The 16,783-nt window shown below is 45.5% G+C and overlaps 1 protein-coding gene across 1 annotated transcript in view; it reads left to right on the forward strand.

Moving 5' to 3' along the window:
• ADAMTS9 (ADAM metallopeptidase with thrombospondin type 1 motif 9) overlaps nucleotides 1–16,783 on the forward strand; it is a 275,988-nt gene that overhangs the window by 116,415 nt on the left and 142,790 nt on the right. Inside the window, exons 17-18 of the mRNA XM_088473392.1 lie at nucleotides 14,611–14,777; nucleotides 14,861–14,990. Of these exons, the coding sequence (XP_088329518.1) occupies nucleotides 14,611–14,777; nucleotides 14,861–14,990 (297 nt within the window). The remainder of the gene's footprint in view (nucleotides 1–14,610; nucleotides 14,778–14,860; nucleotides 14,991–16,783) is intronic.

Consider the following 16,783-nt stretch of genomic DNA (forward strand, 5'->3'; position numbering starts at 1 on the left):
GGTTCTTTTGTGGAAATGGCCGAGTGCCTCTCCACACAGCCAGAAACCCCCCTAAAATGGTGCCCTCTGCACTTCTCCGAAAAAGCTAGGTGCAGCGGTTCACCTACTCTGTACACTGGCCCTGATTCAGAAGCGCTCGCAAAAAGCGAGCACTCGCTCTGAATCAGGGCGGGCGCTTGTTTTTTTAGTTGCGGCCACTTGGCTGCTCGCATAGCTGTGGGTTACCACCCACAGCTTATGTGAGCGGCCAGGTGATGGTCGCGATGGTCAAGACCATCGCGACCAACGGGCTTTGCGACGAGACCCTTGTGGTAGGATGCGAGCGCCGGAGCGAGTGCTGTTTGCGCTCGCTCCAGGGCTCGCGCATGCGCACTGCCCATCAATAGCGCTTGCGAGCGGGTCTGAATCAGTGCAAATATGACAAAGTGCAAATATGCTTTTAGACTAAAAAAATTAAATCCACAGTAAAATGAAATACAGCGAGTGCCTGGTGATCAGCTCCTGACCCTGCCACTGTTGCCTGATCGCCATTAAAGGACTCTTTGGTATATAAAATCCACATCTTTGTGCTGTAGTTAATTTTTTGTAGTTGGTTTATGAATGAAAATAAATCAGTGTGTGCTGGAACCACAGATCCAAGTGCTGCATCCTAAGTCCCAGTATCGGATCTTCTGCGAGACCATCAGCAATCTGAGTAACCCTGAGGTTACCCCAATTGCCCCTCACAGTGTCATAGGGACTCCCAGAAAATGGGGGCAACACGCCACCGTTTTGTGGAATGGAGGCCAGATCTGCCCACTCCCGGTTCCCAAGGACAGGCTAAGGCTTGGGGGAACTGCGAGCGATCTTGTAGAGGAAGAACTGCACATGCACAACACTGAATCAGGCCCACTATTCCTGGCATTGCCCAGTATGGGGTGTGTCTAGAAATAACATCCCCCACCACCACCACCTTTACCAAAAGATTTAAAATTAGGTACAGTAAAGTATGGCAGAAACCCCTTGCCCTCCAAAATATAATTTTCATTGTGTTGAAACATAGATTCCCAGGACCTGATCCAGAGGTGGTCACAATACCTATGTCTGCAGAGTCCAGCTATTTTTATTTATATTGTGCATGTGTCAGAGTCACACTACGCATGCGCAAAGTTTGATTACCGTCAACGGGCGTAATTAGGATTTGGACGCACAGTGATTGACAGTCAATGACCGTTTGTGAGAGGTAACGGGGGGTGGCGAGTCAAACGCAGACTTGTCACGACCATTTTGGGGGAGTGTCTCAGCTTGCGACTATGTGTATGCAGTTAAATTGGCTGCAGCAGGCTAACTAGCAACTGACATTCCGAGAAACCATAGGGTAGCTCAGATGATCGGTGGTGCAGCCGATGTGCTTTCGATGGTGCGTCTTTGAGACGTTAGCGTATTTTTTTCTGAACAGCTGCGCACGGAATCACAGTCACGACAGGATTTGCGTGCAACCCTGAATCAGGCCCTCGGTGAGCAATGAATATTATAACCTTACATTGTAGCCAGCAACCTCTTGGAGAGATCTGCAACGTTAATAGCAGCAAGTGGATAAGTCTGTACGCATATATTTATTTCATAGCTCAGCGAGTGACTGCTCTGTGCTCAGCAGGAATTTAACATTGTCATCAAGTGTGAAGTGTAAATGTTTATTCACTGGTGTACGTGGTGGATGCACAAAAAGGGGAAAGAAATCGGAGGAAACGGTACAATGCCATGGGGGGAGGCAAACTTCATTGTGAGTAAGGAAGATATGAGAACGACAATATATAAATAATTCTTTGGAATTTTGTTTGCACGCTGTTAGGCTGCTTTTGTTCCTGGAGAAAGTAATGTGCCTCCACATGGAAAACTACAGTGACCGGTCACTGCATTATCCTACTGTACTTGTAAAACTCACAAGTTACACATGGCATGACGTAGCTATATTCTAAGAGACAAACTGTACAGTAATTGAATACAGGAAGGGCCCCTAAAGTGGAACATTGGAATGTAAAGTGCAATTTCACTCTTCCATTAGGTGCATTGGGCGTAAGTTATACGCTTTTAGCAGCGTACATCTTTGGACGCAGCAGCAATGCTAAAATAGTTAATGCCTGGGGAGGCGTCTCGTGTAGAAAGACGCTTCTGTGATCGGGTCACTCCACGTGACCAACGGCCGGTGTTTTCACCATACTTACCTACACTCCTGGAATGGAACGGAAGCCTCCCGAAAATCGTGTGATGCTCCCGCCCATCCGGAAAAGCAGGCAAGTCTCCCGCACCCTCCTTCACAGCCCACACCCCCCCGCAGCCTCCCCACCACCCACTCGCACTCCCCAGCAGCCGCTCACTTACAGAGGGCAGACCTGGGGTGGGGGCGATGACGGGATTCGCAGTGAATATACAATGCCTCTCTCTATACAAAGCTGATTTTCTCTGCACTGTATAACTGACTAGAAAATGATTGTGCTGCCATGCCACCTACACCACACACTTTCCCGACCGCCACCCCTTTCTCTGCCAACCTGGCTGCCCTATCCCCGAGAAGGGGGCTGCGAAATAGGTAAGTATGGTTTTCACGCAGCTGACGCCAGCTGTGTACTAGGACGCAGCCACTGGCTTCAGCCCACTCAGAAAATGGGACATATCACCATTTTCTGGGATGCTACCTTATGATCCACCCCACGTGCGCAGTACAGTGATGATGCGCAGATCTTCAAACATTGGCGTTGTACGCAAACCATCGGGAATGCGTACAACTCTGAATCAGCTCCATTGTCAGGTGATCGATAAACCTGAAAATGTATGCATTGATTAAGGATGGCCATCAACTATCGATGGCTAACAACAACCAATGGTTTGTGACAGAGATTTGATGGTTTTACGCCATTGATGGCATTTTTTTTCCTGCTCCCAGCACAGGGAGCACGAGTCTTAGCCCCGGTATCCCGTCGTGCCACTCCGGGATAGAGGAAGCCCCCCTTCCCTGATTGGCCTGTCATGTCACACAGCAGAAATGTCCATCAATGGTTTCATGACATCAATGTTACACGCTGATGGCACCATAAATGGTTACTGAAATCCTAATCGCCTCCAATTTATATTTAAGATTCCATTTTTACACTATTCATTTAAGGTTGAATAGTGTTGGCAGTCAGTGAATTTAACTTATATATATACTGTACAGAAAGTTGGGGAAGGCGGTGTGATATTCTTAGGGGCCTCCCAAGTGGACCCTTCTCCCATAAGAGAATCACACATTTCCTATTCGGAGAAATACCCGCTCCCATTATAAGCAGCAGCATCTGTGCACTTTGTCCAAGTAGCAGGTTAACTTATGTCTGGCTAGTCAAGTGCTTTACCTTGTCTATACAAATCAGTATTAAGAAGATATTGCCATCAAACCACTAATTAACCTGCCCTATCCAGTCCCACCTAATCACCACGGCCTGGCCCTAAGCGTTGGGCTTCGTAGACAATCCTTAACGTGATATGCTAGTTCTTATCACAGAGTATGGGGGGAATTCATTTAGGTGCGAGTTTGCAAAAGGCACTAAATTCGCACACTTCACATAAAATTCGCACACTTCACATAAAATTCGCACACTTCGAGATACGCACAATTCAATTGGAAATTCCAATTTGCACTTCTCGCAGCGAGAGTGTGCGAATTTTGTCCAAAAAGCGAGCAGGGCAAATAGCATAGAAGAGTGGGGAGACCTTCCTGGACCCCAAAAAAGTGACAATCCTATAAAAGACTGTAAGTGGGCATAAGGAAAGTACTGTACGCTTTTGAAAGGTGTCAAATGGCTGATTTGTCCGTTTTAAAAAAAAGTCAAATATTGTGAAAAGCTGTAGAATTTCGTTTAATTACAAAAGGTTTTTTGAGGCGACTAGAAAAAATAATAAACATTATAAAAAGCAATAATTTTTTTTTTGAAATACTTTCATTAAATTTGGCGTGCATTATTAGCTTAAAAGCTTATTTTGTGGTAATTTTGAAGCCATTTGTTATTATTTTTTCACCCAAAAATGACATGTATTTATTGGGCCAATTAAGCTAATTCAACACTTACAAATCGGTGGGCTGAGTAACCATGGGGTAATGCTAGCCGGCTGCCACAGATACAACAAAGAGGCCAGGAAATCTTTGTCAGCCAACGGAGATTCCCTCCCCTCAATGGTGGTGACACGCCGTCGCCGCCCCCTCCCCGCCCACAAACTACAGCAGACTGTCAATCATTCACAGTCTAGTTCCGCTCTGCGTGCGATCACGCAGGACCCGTACTGCACATGAGCAATATGGGTCCGGCACCTGCGCAGATTCCCGACCATCGTGCATTGCTGAATCAGGGCCTTACTCTGAAAAAGAAATGTGAGTTTGGAATTGAATTGCAAATGTAAATCGCAATGCGAATTTGCCATGAATTCGCCTCGCGTGACCAAACTCGCACCTGATTGAATTCCCCTCTATGTTGCTATTTTTCTAAAAATGACAATATCTGACACAACTCACAAGAAGCCTCTGGACCTGATCCTCAGTCACCGCAATGCTGATGAGACAATTTTTTGCTACTGTACGTGTGTGAAAGTCCCTAAACACTCGTACTGCGCATGCGTTACACTGTATATGCACAGAGGCGCAGTAGTGATTGAGACGCGCTGTATCAGAATTGTACTGGAAATGTGCTGGGTGTTCCAGGGAGGTGACTGGGAGATGACCATTCAGACGCACAAAGGTCCCTGTGATGGGCGTGTTATGGAAGCGCCGTCGGCGTGTCACTGAAGTGGTTGCGTACACAGAAGCGTAATCGCTCACATTGGAGGCCATACTCTGGGTGGGAATCTGCACCTAGCACGAGGCTGGTGCAAGTTTTGATGGTGCGACAAATGGTGTCGTCTAAAGACGCACCAAGCTGTATCGCAGCGTCTAAAGACGCACCAAGCTGTTTCGCAGCGTCCAAAGACGCACCAAGCTGTATCGCAGCGTCTAAAGACACACCAAGCTGTATCGCAGCGTCTAAAGACGCACCAAGCTGTATCGCAGCGTCTAAAGACGCACCAAGCTGTATCGCAGCGTCTAAAGATGCTCAAAGTGGACATCTTAGTCTTTCCACATTCAGACGCACGCTTGTACACCAGGGGAAGGGCCAGGGGCGTATCTGTAATGGGTGCAGGGTGTGCGGGGAACACGGGACCCTGGGTCCAGGGGAGCCCCGCACCGCACACCCTGCACCCATAATATTACTTAACTCTCCAGAGTTTCACATCGGCGCAGGAGTCTGGCGCTGTAAAACAACTGGAAAATGGCCGCAGCGGCCATTTTTCCGTCATTTACGCATGCGCAGTACAGGGAAAATGGGCACCGTGGCCATTTTCCCGGGGCTCTGTGCATGCACTATAGACTCTGGGCACACTCTAGTGCCCAGAGTCTATAACTCCAGCGCTGGCCGCGCACAGCTCAGTGCGCTGCCGGCCACCGGGCGGAGAGGAGGGGGCCCGTGTCGGAGACTGCACACGGGCCCCCTCCTCTCTAGAAACCCCCTGGGAAGGGCTGATACTAGCACATACTTGCCTACTCTCGCAGAAGTTGCTGTAGTCTCTCTATTTTTCAGGTAGACCCCGCACCCCTGGAAGAGTGGCCGGATCTCACGCATCCTAGTGAAGTGGGCAGAATGGGGGGAGATAAATATGGGAATCACGGTCCGTAGGGAGGGGGCGGGGCTAAAATGACGTGAAAACCTAATGACATCAGAGCCTGGCCCCGCCCAAATCAGTAGCAGCTGCATCTCCTCTCCAGGTGCTTCTCCCAGAGAGGAGATGGAAAAAAGTTGGTAAGTATGTACTAGCATGAGCCTAAAGTCTCAGACGCAAATAAGGCAAGAAACGCTAAAGTGATCACAATTTAGATTCAGACCCTTTATTTGTACTGTTATCATTATACTAGTATCTGATTTATTTGGCCACAACTTGGCCAATGGAAACAATTATTTCACTGTATGCCATAATTATACGCTGTGTATGTTTAAGTAGTATACTAATTAGGCTTCTTATTTGATAAATATGTTTGTAAAGTTGGAAAGGGAACGGAATGTTTTCATGAGTTATATGCAATCGATGTATCTAGACCTTTCCTTGTATCACAACAACATTCACAGATGTAAATAACTCGGCAGACCTAATGCACAAATCAGCATAAATACAGCCTCTCACCAGCCACAAACATATTAGTCTGTATATAACCTCTAATTAAACAATTCTTCAGAGCATTATGCTTTAAAAACCACCGAGGGAATGAGATAATTACTCTTTTCTGTTGCCTCAGTCTGCTGCCAGTGAATAGGTCATTTTGTATTAATTTCCATAAGCACTGCCTAATTAGATTATGCATGGCAGCAATTGCTACCAGCCAGCCCCTAACTTTCTAAGTCCGTGCATGCGCATACAGATGTGTACATTATAGGCTGTGAGGGGAGGGAGTGGGGTGCAACAGAATATTCTCACGAGAACAGCAAAAATAACCTACACAACATAAACAAAACTGCACAAACTTCATCAGGATGGAGCAGAAAATGAAGGAAGGAGATTGATGATGATGGTTTATGTAAATACATATATCACACTTTCATTTTTCTACTGCAGTTTAGAAAATGAAGTTAAACATCTGGTTGATTGATTAAGGTTTGCATCATCTTTTTACTGCGCACCAGCCTTATTAAATGTCCTTGCTGTAGGTCCTGTGGCTCTCGTCATGGGGGTTACTGACATATAAAACGGAAAAGCTCTGTTTACGTAATTGATTGGTAAATGCAGACAATCTGTTGCTAATAGGTCACTATTATTCAGCGGAGGAAGCAAAATGGTGGGTGTGGATTGAAAGATATACAGTGTGTAGATAGACAGTCAATAGGGAGACACCAGATGGTCGACAGGCAATAGGTAGAAAAGGTCAAATGTTTGACTTTTAAATGGTCAACGTGTCTAACCCTACTCCCTTCCCCCTAGTGCCTAACCCTCCCCCTAGTACCTAACCCTATCTCTCCACAGGTATGCAATCGGGAAGCCGACTGCCTAAATACCGGCAGACGGCTTCCCGACTGTCATATCCCGGCAAGGGTGAAATGCTGGGCGTCTAGATGTAGATGCCCGGCATTTCCCCGACGCTGGGAGACCGGCGCCCGGCATCCCGATCGTAGGGATGCCAAGCGCCGCAAGCAGACAGCCGCGGGGGGGGGGAGGGTTAGGTTTAGGGCTCCCGGGGGGGACTTAGAGTTAAGGGTTAGGCTAGTGGGAGGGAGGGTTAGGGTTAGGCACCCCCGGGGGGGACTTAGGGTTAGGCACCCCCCCGGGGGACTTAGGTTTAGGCAGCGGGGAAGGGGGTGGTTAGGGTTAGGCACTTAGAGGGGGGATTAGGGTTAGGCACTTGGGGGGGAGGTTAGGGTTAGGCACCCCTAAGGAGGGTTAGGGTTAGGGGGGTTAGGTTAGTAAATACTCACCTATCCACGGTCGGGATTTCCAGCCCTCTCGGCCTTCCGCTGCTCGGAACTCTGCTCATGTCGGGCTGCTGCTGCGGCCGGCGGTATTTCATACCAATTCCCTCTCCACATAGTGCCTAACACTTCCCCTAGTGTCTAACCCTCCCCCTACTGCCTAACCCTCCCCCTACTGCCTAACTCCCCCTAGTGCCTAATCCTAAACCTCCCTCTAGTGCCTAACCCTAACTCTCCCCCTAGTGCCTAATCCTAAACCTCCCCCTAGTGCCTATCCCTAACTCCCCCCCTAGTGCCTAGCCCTAACCCTCCCCCTAGTGCCTAACCCTCCCCCTATTACCTAGCCCTCCCTCTAGTGCCTAACCCTCCCCTTAGTGCCTGACCATCCCCCTAGTGCCTAACCCTCCCCCTACTGCCTAACCCAACTCTCCCCCTAGTGCCTAATCCTAAACCTCCCCCTAGTGCCTAATCCTAACTCTCCCACTAGTGCCTAGCCCTAACCCTCCCCCTAGTGCCTAACCCTCTCCCTAGTGCCTAACCCTCCCCCTAGTGCCTAATCCTAACCCTCCCCCTGGTGCCTAACCCTAACCTTCCTCTTCCGTAGGCTGCCGACAGCAGCCTAACCCTCCGCCAGGTGCCTAAACCTAACCCTAAAAATCATGGAAAACAATGTGTCTACCTATTCTGTGTCAATGTTTTTAACATCCACTGGTTCTGTTCAGTAGTGAGCTCATTCAAATTGTCTAATAGCCCTTTCCAAAATTGCTGTAATGCAAGTCAGGAGAGTGGTAATATCACCCACTGGTCTGTAGCGGTGTAGCTAAACTCAACGCGTTTATGTACTCAGCGTACTTTCATCAGGAGCTTGACGAAAGTACGCTGAGGAGCTGTTAGCTGGTTTGAACGAGCTCGTCACCAAACGGAACCAGTGAATGTTACCAGCTCACCAGCCGAAACCACCCCATATCCGGTTAAAGTCTGGCCTGATAGGAACAGTGTGTTTTGCATCTGTATGCTCATTATCACAGGGTGGGATGTGAGTGACGGCTTCTGCACGCTGAAATCCACAGTCTCAGTGAACGGTCGCAGAGATCATTGGGAGAGCTAAGGTAGTTATATCCTGGCCAGGATCCACTACAGTAAGCGACACTAACGTCGTACAGCCACCTTGAGGATTTACCGGTAACTTTAAGTTGTTTTTAATCTGTGCCCAGGGTCGCCCGGACACAGCACTTTGACATCTCACTTGAACGGCAATTAGTAGACAGTTCAGTCCTTAAGTTGTGGACAATCTTCAAACTTGCACACAACAGTATATAACAAGGTACTGTGTGCATTGTTACCGGTACAGAGCTACATTCATATACTCTATAGATCGTATAAACCCACCTGGTCTTGTTTTATATTTCTTGTCTTAGATATAAGTGTTCATTTTTTATTCATACATATGCGATATATGCTTTTTATTTAATTGTTTTTATTGTGTTTTTTATATATTAAACTTATATTGTTATACATATTGGAGAAACACATCCGTAGTCTTAATTTTGTTTTACTATTCATATCACTAGATAAAATTGTGAATAAGCAACACTCTGGCACTCAAACATATGTGCAGCAATTTAACTACAAAATAAGTTTCTGCTTTAGGCTTATTGTGACAGTTTATCTTTACGTTGCTCCTAAATCAAGCATTCAGAAACCCCCTGTAGAAATCCTGTGTGTGCCGCTTCTCATTTACTGGTCTGTGGCCCCTTGCTGACTATTACAATGGTACTCCGCTACTGATGGCTGACTGGGAACCAATGTTTTTACTAATTCCTGATGGCACAGAGCTTAGCCCTGCCCCTTGGTGTCCCACTAATAATGATAGGACCACGGCCTGCCATGCCAGGAAGCAGCGGTGGCCATCAGTGGTTCACCGTAGATGGTTTTGTGTCATCGATGGTAAAAACCAATAGAACCATTGATGGTGACCACCGATGGGCAGCCCACTGATGGCCATCACTACTCCTGAGTTTTGAGGATTTCTCCACACTCCCGAGAGAGTGGACCAGCCTTTCAGATCCCGCCTACTTCCTCACTGAATTGGGCAGCCATGGGGTTGGATGATGTGATTCACAGCGTCACGCACCCACTGCAAAGTGAGGCATTGTACATTGGCAGGGAAGAGGGGAGGGGCTGCGAGGATGCAGTTCACAGCACCAGGCCCCTCACCTTTCCTACCTGCAGGGGCGTTTTAAGAGAGGAGGGGGCCCGTGTGCAGCCCCCATTTGGGCCCTCTCCTCTCTGTCAGTAGATTCTGGCTTAATGCCTGCGTGAGTCACCGGGAAAATGGCCGCCTCCATTTTCCCTGTGATATTTTGCTGCTCTGCAGAGCAGCACACTGGAGTTATGGAAAGGTAAGTGTAACTAAATATGGGTACAGGGTGTGCACCGCACACCCTGCACCCATTATAAATATGCCCCTGCCTACCTGGTCTTCCTCATCTGGCATCTCCTGGGAGGGCACCGACAAAAAGTTGGTCATATATTCTTAAAGATGTAATAGATTCATGATAGAAAAAAGTGAAAGAAGAGCAGACTTTGTAGACTAATATTGTATTCTTCTGCTGTAGTAAATTCTCATCTACTTTCCTATCAAGTCATTTGATTGTTCAGCTTTACTCCCACAGCACCACTAAGTGGTAACGCCACTTGAAAATCTCGCTTTCTAAACATAGTTTTGTTGAACTTAAAAGGTCCTTTTCAGTTTGTCCGTAACAATGCTCTTTTAAAGGCTAGCTCCCCCGTTCCTCTCTGAGGCACTTCCTTTGTGCCTGGCGTTTTGCTGTGGAGAGCCCTCAGAGTCAGGCAGCCCCGTGACAAGCAAACTCAGGAAATTAGCTCAGTAATCGCATTAGTGTGAAGTTGTGCAGCAGGCGGCTGTTTTCAGGAAGCTGCTCTCTGCCCTGGTAAATAGTGTGTTGCACATAGCACAAGATTCTGGTTAAAAAGAAGGGAAAAAAATGCTTTGTCAATGTGTGGACGTGTCCATTAAGAAGGGGAGCTGTCAATTGGGAATCTGCAGGAATTAGAATCATTGTCCCTGTTTGATTCATTGTTACCACTGTAAATATTTAGGGAAAATATTGAGACATGCAGGTTAAGGGGGTCTTGTATGAGCTAAAAGTGAAGTTCTATGTATTTTGCAATTTTACTAACATTTTCCTTATTTTTCTTACTATCATACCTGCTTTCCAAGTGAAGGTATGAAAAGCAGACATTGGAAGGCTGGGTGATGCCTTGTCATCTAGAGGGAGCCCAGGCCACAAATGGTGCCGTTACACCCTGGTCTGACGATTGTTTTTGACACTACACGTGGGTCCGAGATGAGCATACGCAATGATGAGCACCTACGGGCGATTGAGCAACTATGGGCAATTGCGGCTGCGTGGATGTAACTGGGAGGCATCTAAGTGTTGTGAGGACATGTCACGGGCATGTACGATATTCAGAGATGAGGGTACACAGAGATCTGTCAGGCACTGATAGTGATGGCAGCAACTTTCTCAAGGGTATGGTTATGGCATTGCGGCTGCATAGTTTTGGCTCTACATAGAGATGAATATCTGCATTGATTTGATTACTGTATATTATGGGAAAGATTACAGTAGTAGCATGTCATGATTATCTACTGCCATTTGTTCCCCACATTCTGAGGTGACCGCAAATGTCATCACCGCTGCGTCTTCGTACGCAGTGGCTGTGCGAAAATATGCTAATGATGCAGGAGGTGTCTTGTGTCTAAAGACGCCCACTGCCGACATCTCTGATCTTCTACCTGCATCCGCAGATGGACCGGAGCCGCAGCAGCATCACGGCACATGCGCACTGTGGCTCCAGTGCATGCGCAGTCCCAAAAAAACATCAGTCAATAGCAACCGAGATACCAAAAGCGAGGCCCAATGGGCAAGTGCAGGGATGACGTGATTCCGAGTTAAACTATGGCAGGAGCTGCAGGACCATGAAGACTCAATTAACATAATCAGACCACATACGCCTCTATATGATGACCTGAATTGCATCCATGCAAATACTTTTAAGATGGGCCCTGCCCATTTCATAGAAAAGAGAGGCGGGATATGGGAGGCTAGCCTTCTCTCTCGGTAGAACAGAAGTCTACAGGACTATTTGAAAAAAGGATGCTTAAAATCTGCTAAATGATTTTTCATATTGGCCAGTGACACCCAGTCAAGAACCGCCATATGCATGTATATCCATAGATGGGGTTCCAGATTTAGGCAGTGTATTTCACTTGCATGTTTTTTGTCTCTATTCGGCTGAAATTGAAAAGTCTGAACAGCCGTATTTATTATTTACAACTGGGTTGACTATGTGCAGTCCAGCCAATCTGTCTTGAGTAATAGCCCTGATGTATAAAACAGAGCTGACCCATGAGGCAATTGCCCTCCTGCTCCCTTTGCCGCTGTTTTTCAGTGGAGCCTTCACAACCATGCTGAAGTTCATGTGGACAGTACTACACTTTAAGAGGGGGATGCAGAGTGCAACAACCTCACCGCTCGGCCCCTATGAACACCCTGATGGCACATTACTGAAACAGGTCCTTAACATTAGCCATAGCATGCTTTCTCCATGCTGTTAGGTATGTAGCCTTATTGTAGAAAAAAGGGGGGAAGCTGATGCACACTCTAAGTACCAAGAATAATAAATATAAAATATATATAACAAACTATCAATTAACATGGTGTTATATAGAGGTTCTTAGTACATGTTTGGCCACTACACACTTGTAATGGGCACTATAATAGGTAAGTCCTAGATATATGTATACAATGTATTAGGCGTAGTAGGGACCCACCTGATGAGGTCACCGTGAAGTGGTAGGTGGGCAAACATCTTTGGCCAAACATGTACTAAGAACCTCTATATAACACCATGTTAATTGATAGTTTATTATATATTTTTTAGATTTATTATTCTTAGTACTTAAGAGTGTGCATCAGCTTCCCCCCTTTTTTCGGCAATAGAACTACAGGTCTCAGCATGGTAGCACCTCTGATAATGTTGTAATTAGGTTGTGCAGCCCATCCCCCCCTTTTTTAGGTATGTAGCCTTGTCAGCATATAATTTTTACTTCCCACTAACTAATTTTCTGTTACTTTAAAAACATCTATATATAAAAAAGGAACTGATTTTTCTCATTTTTGCATCAGCTCTCTGCCCACTGAGGCTCATTGGCGAGGCTTGGCCCACCAGGCGTAAATCCCTCAAACAGAAATTTTATCTGCTTTATGAAATACGACCAGCCCCACAAAGCTGTAGTGTTCCAGCACAGTTTCAGAAAGCATACAGTAGGCGTAATGGATCTGAGATGCAATTTAAGAGTTGTAGGCCAGTCGCTTGTCTTCAGCAACTAAAGTGCTGAAAATGAGCTCTTGTCGCACTGTGTCTCCGGCTATATTTACTGCTGTTACCAGAAATGATAGTTTGCAGAAGAGGCAATCCACGCTATGCCTGATTACAGACTCCCAACTGACACTACCACTTACTATCACTTGGCCAAGTTCTTTGTGATCTGGACCAATAAGGTTATCTAGTCATTAGCAATGATCTTAATTGATGGAAATGAAAAATATTCTAGGGGCCGCGTTCTGTCTATTCAATGCAAATTATTATATTCTCTTTTTAGGAAAGTCTGCTGCTTCTTTTTTTTTCACTTTTTCTTCTCATATATATATTCTCATTTATACTTTATCATTGGACACTGTCATTACCACGAAACAGTCCACCAAAAATTGGGTTTTCAGAGTGGGGGGCTGGTAGCATTATTGTGTAGGCAGGATGGCTGTACAGGTGCAGCTTATGTGATGAACAACACAATGATTTCTGTAAATGGGAGATATCTTGTTGTCCTTGACCCTTTAACCACTTTACTGGTGAATTTGTTTTTCAAAAACTTTTCAAAAATTGTTGTTTTTTTATTTCAATTGAATTAGGTCAAGAACATCTATTTAACAGTCATAATTTGTTACTCCACAGGATCTTCGGAACGATTTTATGCAGGGGGGGGGCAACATTAAATCGTTCCGGCGCCTGCCTCCCCCTCCCCTCCTCTCCCCTACTTTCTTCTCTACCATTCTTTCCCCTTCCCTCCTCCTTCCTCTCTCTTACCTAAGTGGTGGCCGCAGACAGTCAAGGTCTGTGCTTTATAGCTATAGGCTGCACAGCTCCTGCATCTCACAGAGGAGGAGGTGTAATGTGCAGTGTTTTCATTTTACGACCACTCATTACACCTCCATGTTGTGCAGGGACTGTGCAACCTATTGCTATAAAGCACAGCCCCTGACCGTCCATGGCCGTGGCTCCTTTCAAATGTTTTTGGGGGCGAGCCACCTCCCACTCCCCATTCCGTCGACCATGCTCTCCAGAGAGATTTTGAAAAGGAGATGATTTCTTGGACAGCTAAGAAAAATGATGCATGCCTAAAATTATTTTGACTTAAATTTCATTTTAAAATAACTTCTATGTGGGATTGCTGATCTGAAATAATATTCAAATTTAGCTGGTAATTTGGCAAACAACGGACACTCCGTTTTTCTGATAGGGTGTGATATATGTAGCTCATTGGAAAGCAGCAATGGTGCAGCAGCCTAACCCTCTCTTGTTTATGATAACAATGCTTTGGAATGGGATTGAAATACTAGCGGCTCAACAGCCGCCGGTTCAAAGCCCGACAGTGACAGTGCGACAGATCGAGGTCCCGACGGACGTTGGTAAGTACCCTAACCCTCCCATCCCCCCCCTAACCCTCCCTTAGGGGTGCCTAACCCTCTTCCACTCCTAGTGTCTAACCTAACCTCCCCCCAGGGGTGCCTAAACCTGTTGGATCTGTCCCTGGAAAATATGCATTTAAATCAACTTTGAACTTAATTTGGAATGTAATTAATTTAATGGCTTGCCTTTATCTCCCTGCTTGGTGTCGTTCCAAGGGTTCAAATAAATTCACTAAATGTAGATAGAAAATAGATATCTGTAACCAGAACACTAGCCCCAGTGAGTTTCACATCTGTCCAGCGTTCTCTTATGTATGATATTGTGTTTCTCCCCGCAGCTTTGTCCAACAGCCATGGGGAATTCCTTCTGAATGGCGAGTTTGTGGTCAGTATGTTCAAAAGGGAAATCAAAGTGGGGAACGCCGTGATTGAGTACAGCGGGTCAGATCACGCCGTTGAAAGAATTAATTGCACGGATCGGATTGAGCAAGAAATTGTACTGCAGGTAATGGAGACCAGTGTTATGCTTTGCCATTAAATAACTTGGAGTGATTTAGTGGTGTAACTATAAGCTTCTCTTTTATCTAGATATTATCAGTTGGCAATTTATATAACCCCGATGTCCGATATACTTTTAATATCCCCATTGAAGATAAACCTCAGCTTTTCTATTGGAATCCCTATGGACCTTGGCAGGCGTGCAGTAAACTTTGCCAAGGTAAGAACTTAACAGGGCATCAAATCACCCACGCGCAATCTAATAGTGCTGGCTCCAGTAGACCTATAAGGTCTTATCTACTTTATTAACATTGATTGCACTGAGCCATAACAACCAATTATCAATTAGCTGTCTGCTTTGTGCAAGACTGATTATGAAAGCAAGTGTTTGATTGGTTGCTTTGCTTTAGAGAAATTTTTCACCTACAGTAAATACAATACAGTAAGCCCTATTAATGTCACCTTTGTAGTGTACAGCCATGGCCAGAAATTTTGAGAATGACACAGGTATTGGTTTACTGCTTCAGTGTGTTTAGACCTTTTTGTCAGATGTTACTATGGTATACTGAAGTAAAATTACAATCATTTCATAAGTGTCAAAGGCTTTTATTGACAAATACATTACGTTTATGCAAAGAGTCAATATTTGCAGTGTTTGACCCTTCTTTTTCAAGACCTCTGCAAATCGCCCTGGCATGCTGTCAATCAACTTCTGGGCCACATACTGACTGACGGCCGCCCATTATTGCCTAATCAATGCTTGGAGTTTGTCAGAATTTGTGGATTTTTGTTTGTCCACCCACCTCTTGAGGTTGACCACAAGTTCTCAATGGGATTAAGGTCTGGGGAGTTTCCTGGCCATGGACCCAATTTGATGTTTTGTTCTCCGAGCCACTTAGTTATCACTTTTGCCTTATGGCAAGGTGCTCCATCATGCTGCTATATCATGATCGATGGTCATCCCTGTCTTTTGACTGACTGGCCCGTAGGCCAATCAGAACATGGGGGAAGGGCTTCATGGGTGCCGGGGGTCGGAGCTATGCTTCGTGTCCCGGCACTCGGTAAAAAAAAACATTTGGTTATGCTTTTACATGGATGGAGGGAAACCATCTGGTTCTCCCCCAATCGATGTCAAAACATCGACCATAAGCCATCAATGATTTTGAATCATAGATGGTCGATGGCCATCCCTAAATCACAGTGTAAAAAATAAAGCCATCCATTATTTGTGTACTACATGCAAAAGCAGCCACTATATTAATACGCTGGTTGTTTATTAAAAAAAATGTATCGTATTTTTATTTTTTATTGTATGCATATAGTTGGATTATACAAAGCGCCGTTCAAGTTTTCCCTTTCTGCCTAGTGTTTTGGGGAATTTTCACAAATCTTTTTGTTGGTTGCAAGCATAGTCTTAGTCTATGCATTGATAGATAGGTCATCCAAGTGTCCAATTTACTATTTGTTAGTATTTTCACAGCACGCAAAAGAAAATTTCTTCCACCCCCAGTCTGGTAGCAGGGAGATTTTACACCCTTTTCCGGCACCTCCCCCCCTCCAAACTTGTGACATCAGGATGTCAAACCAATTTTCCTCCTCCCTCTCCCATCACATGATTGTTTTTCCAGGTGCAAATAAGAGTAGGTAACATTTTTAAGGGGAAATGCAACATACTGTAGGGATATATGTAATACGATTTTGATTTTCTGGAACCAGCATTGTTTTGGCGATATATCCGCTAAAATAAAAAATTACAGTATAAATTGATTTTAAATCAAAACCAGCCTGGATTTGCCTTAAAACAAATTGTAGCTTTAAATTTTGTGGCTAAATCGCCAAAAACATGCCAGTACCAGGAAATCAGAAAGTATTACATATACCTAGGCTGTCTATATCATCCCTTTAAACCGGGACACTCATGGATTACACAGGCTCTGTGGCTCATTAAAATCAGGTGAAATGCAGGCTTGAAGTCAGCCAGCCACTGAACCTGTGTAATTCATGAGTGTCCCA

Source organism: Taudactylus pleione, unplaced genomic scaffold (assembly GCF_031769625.1).
Source record: "Taudactylus pleione unplaced genomic scaffold, aTauple2 ptg000135l, whole genome shotgun sequence".
Lineage (NCBI taxonomy): Eukaryota > Metazoa > Chordata > Amphibia > Anura > Myobatrachidae > Taudactylus > Taudactylus pleione.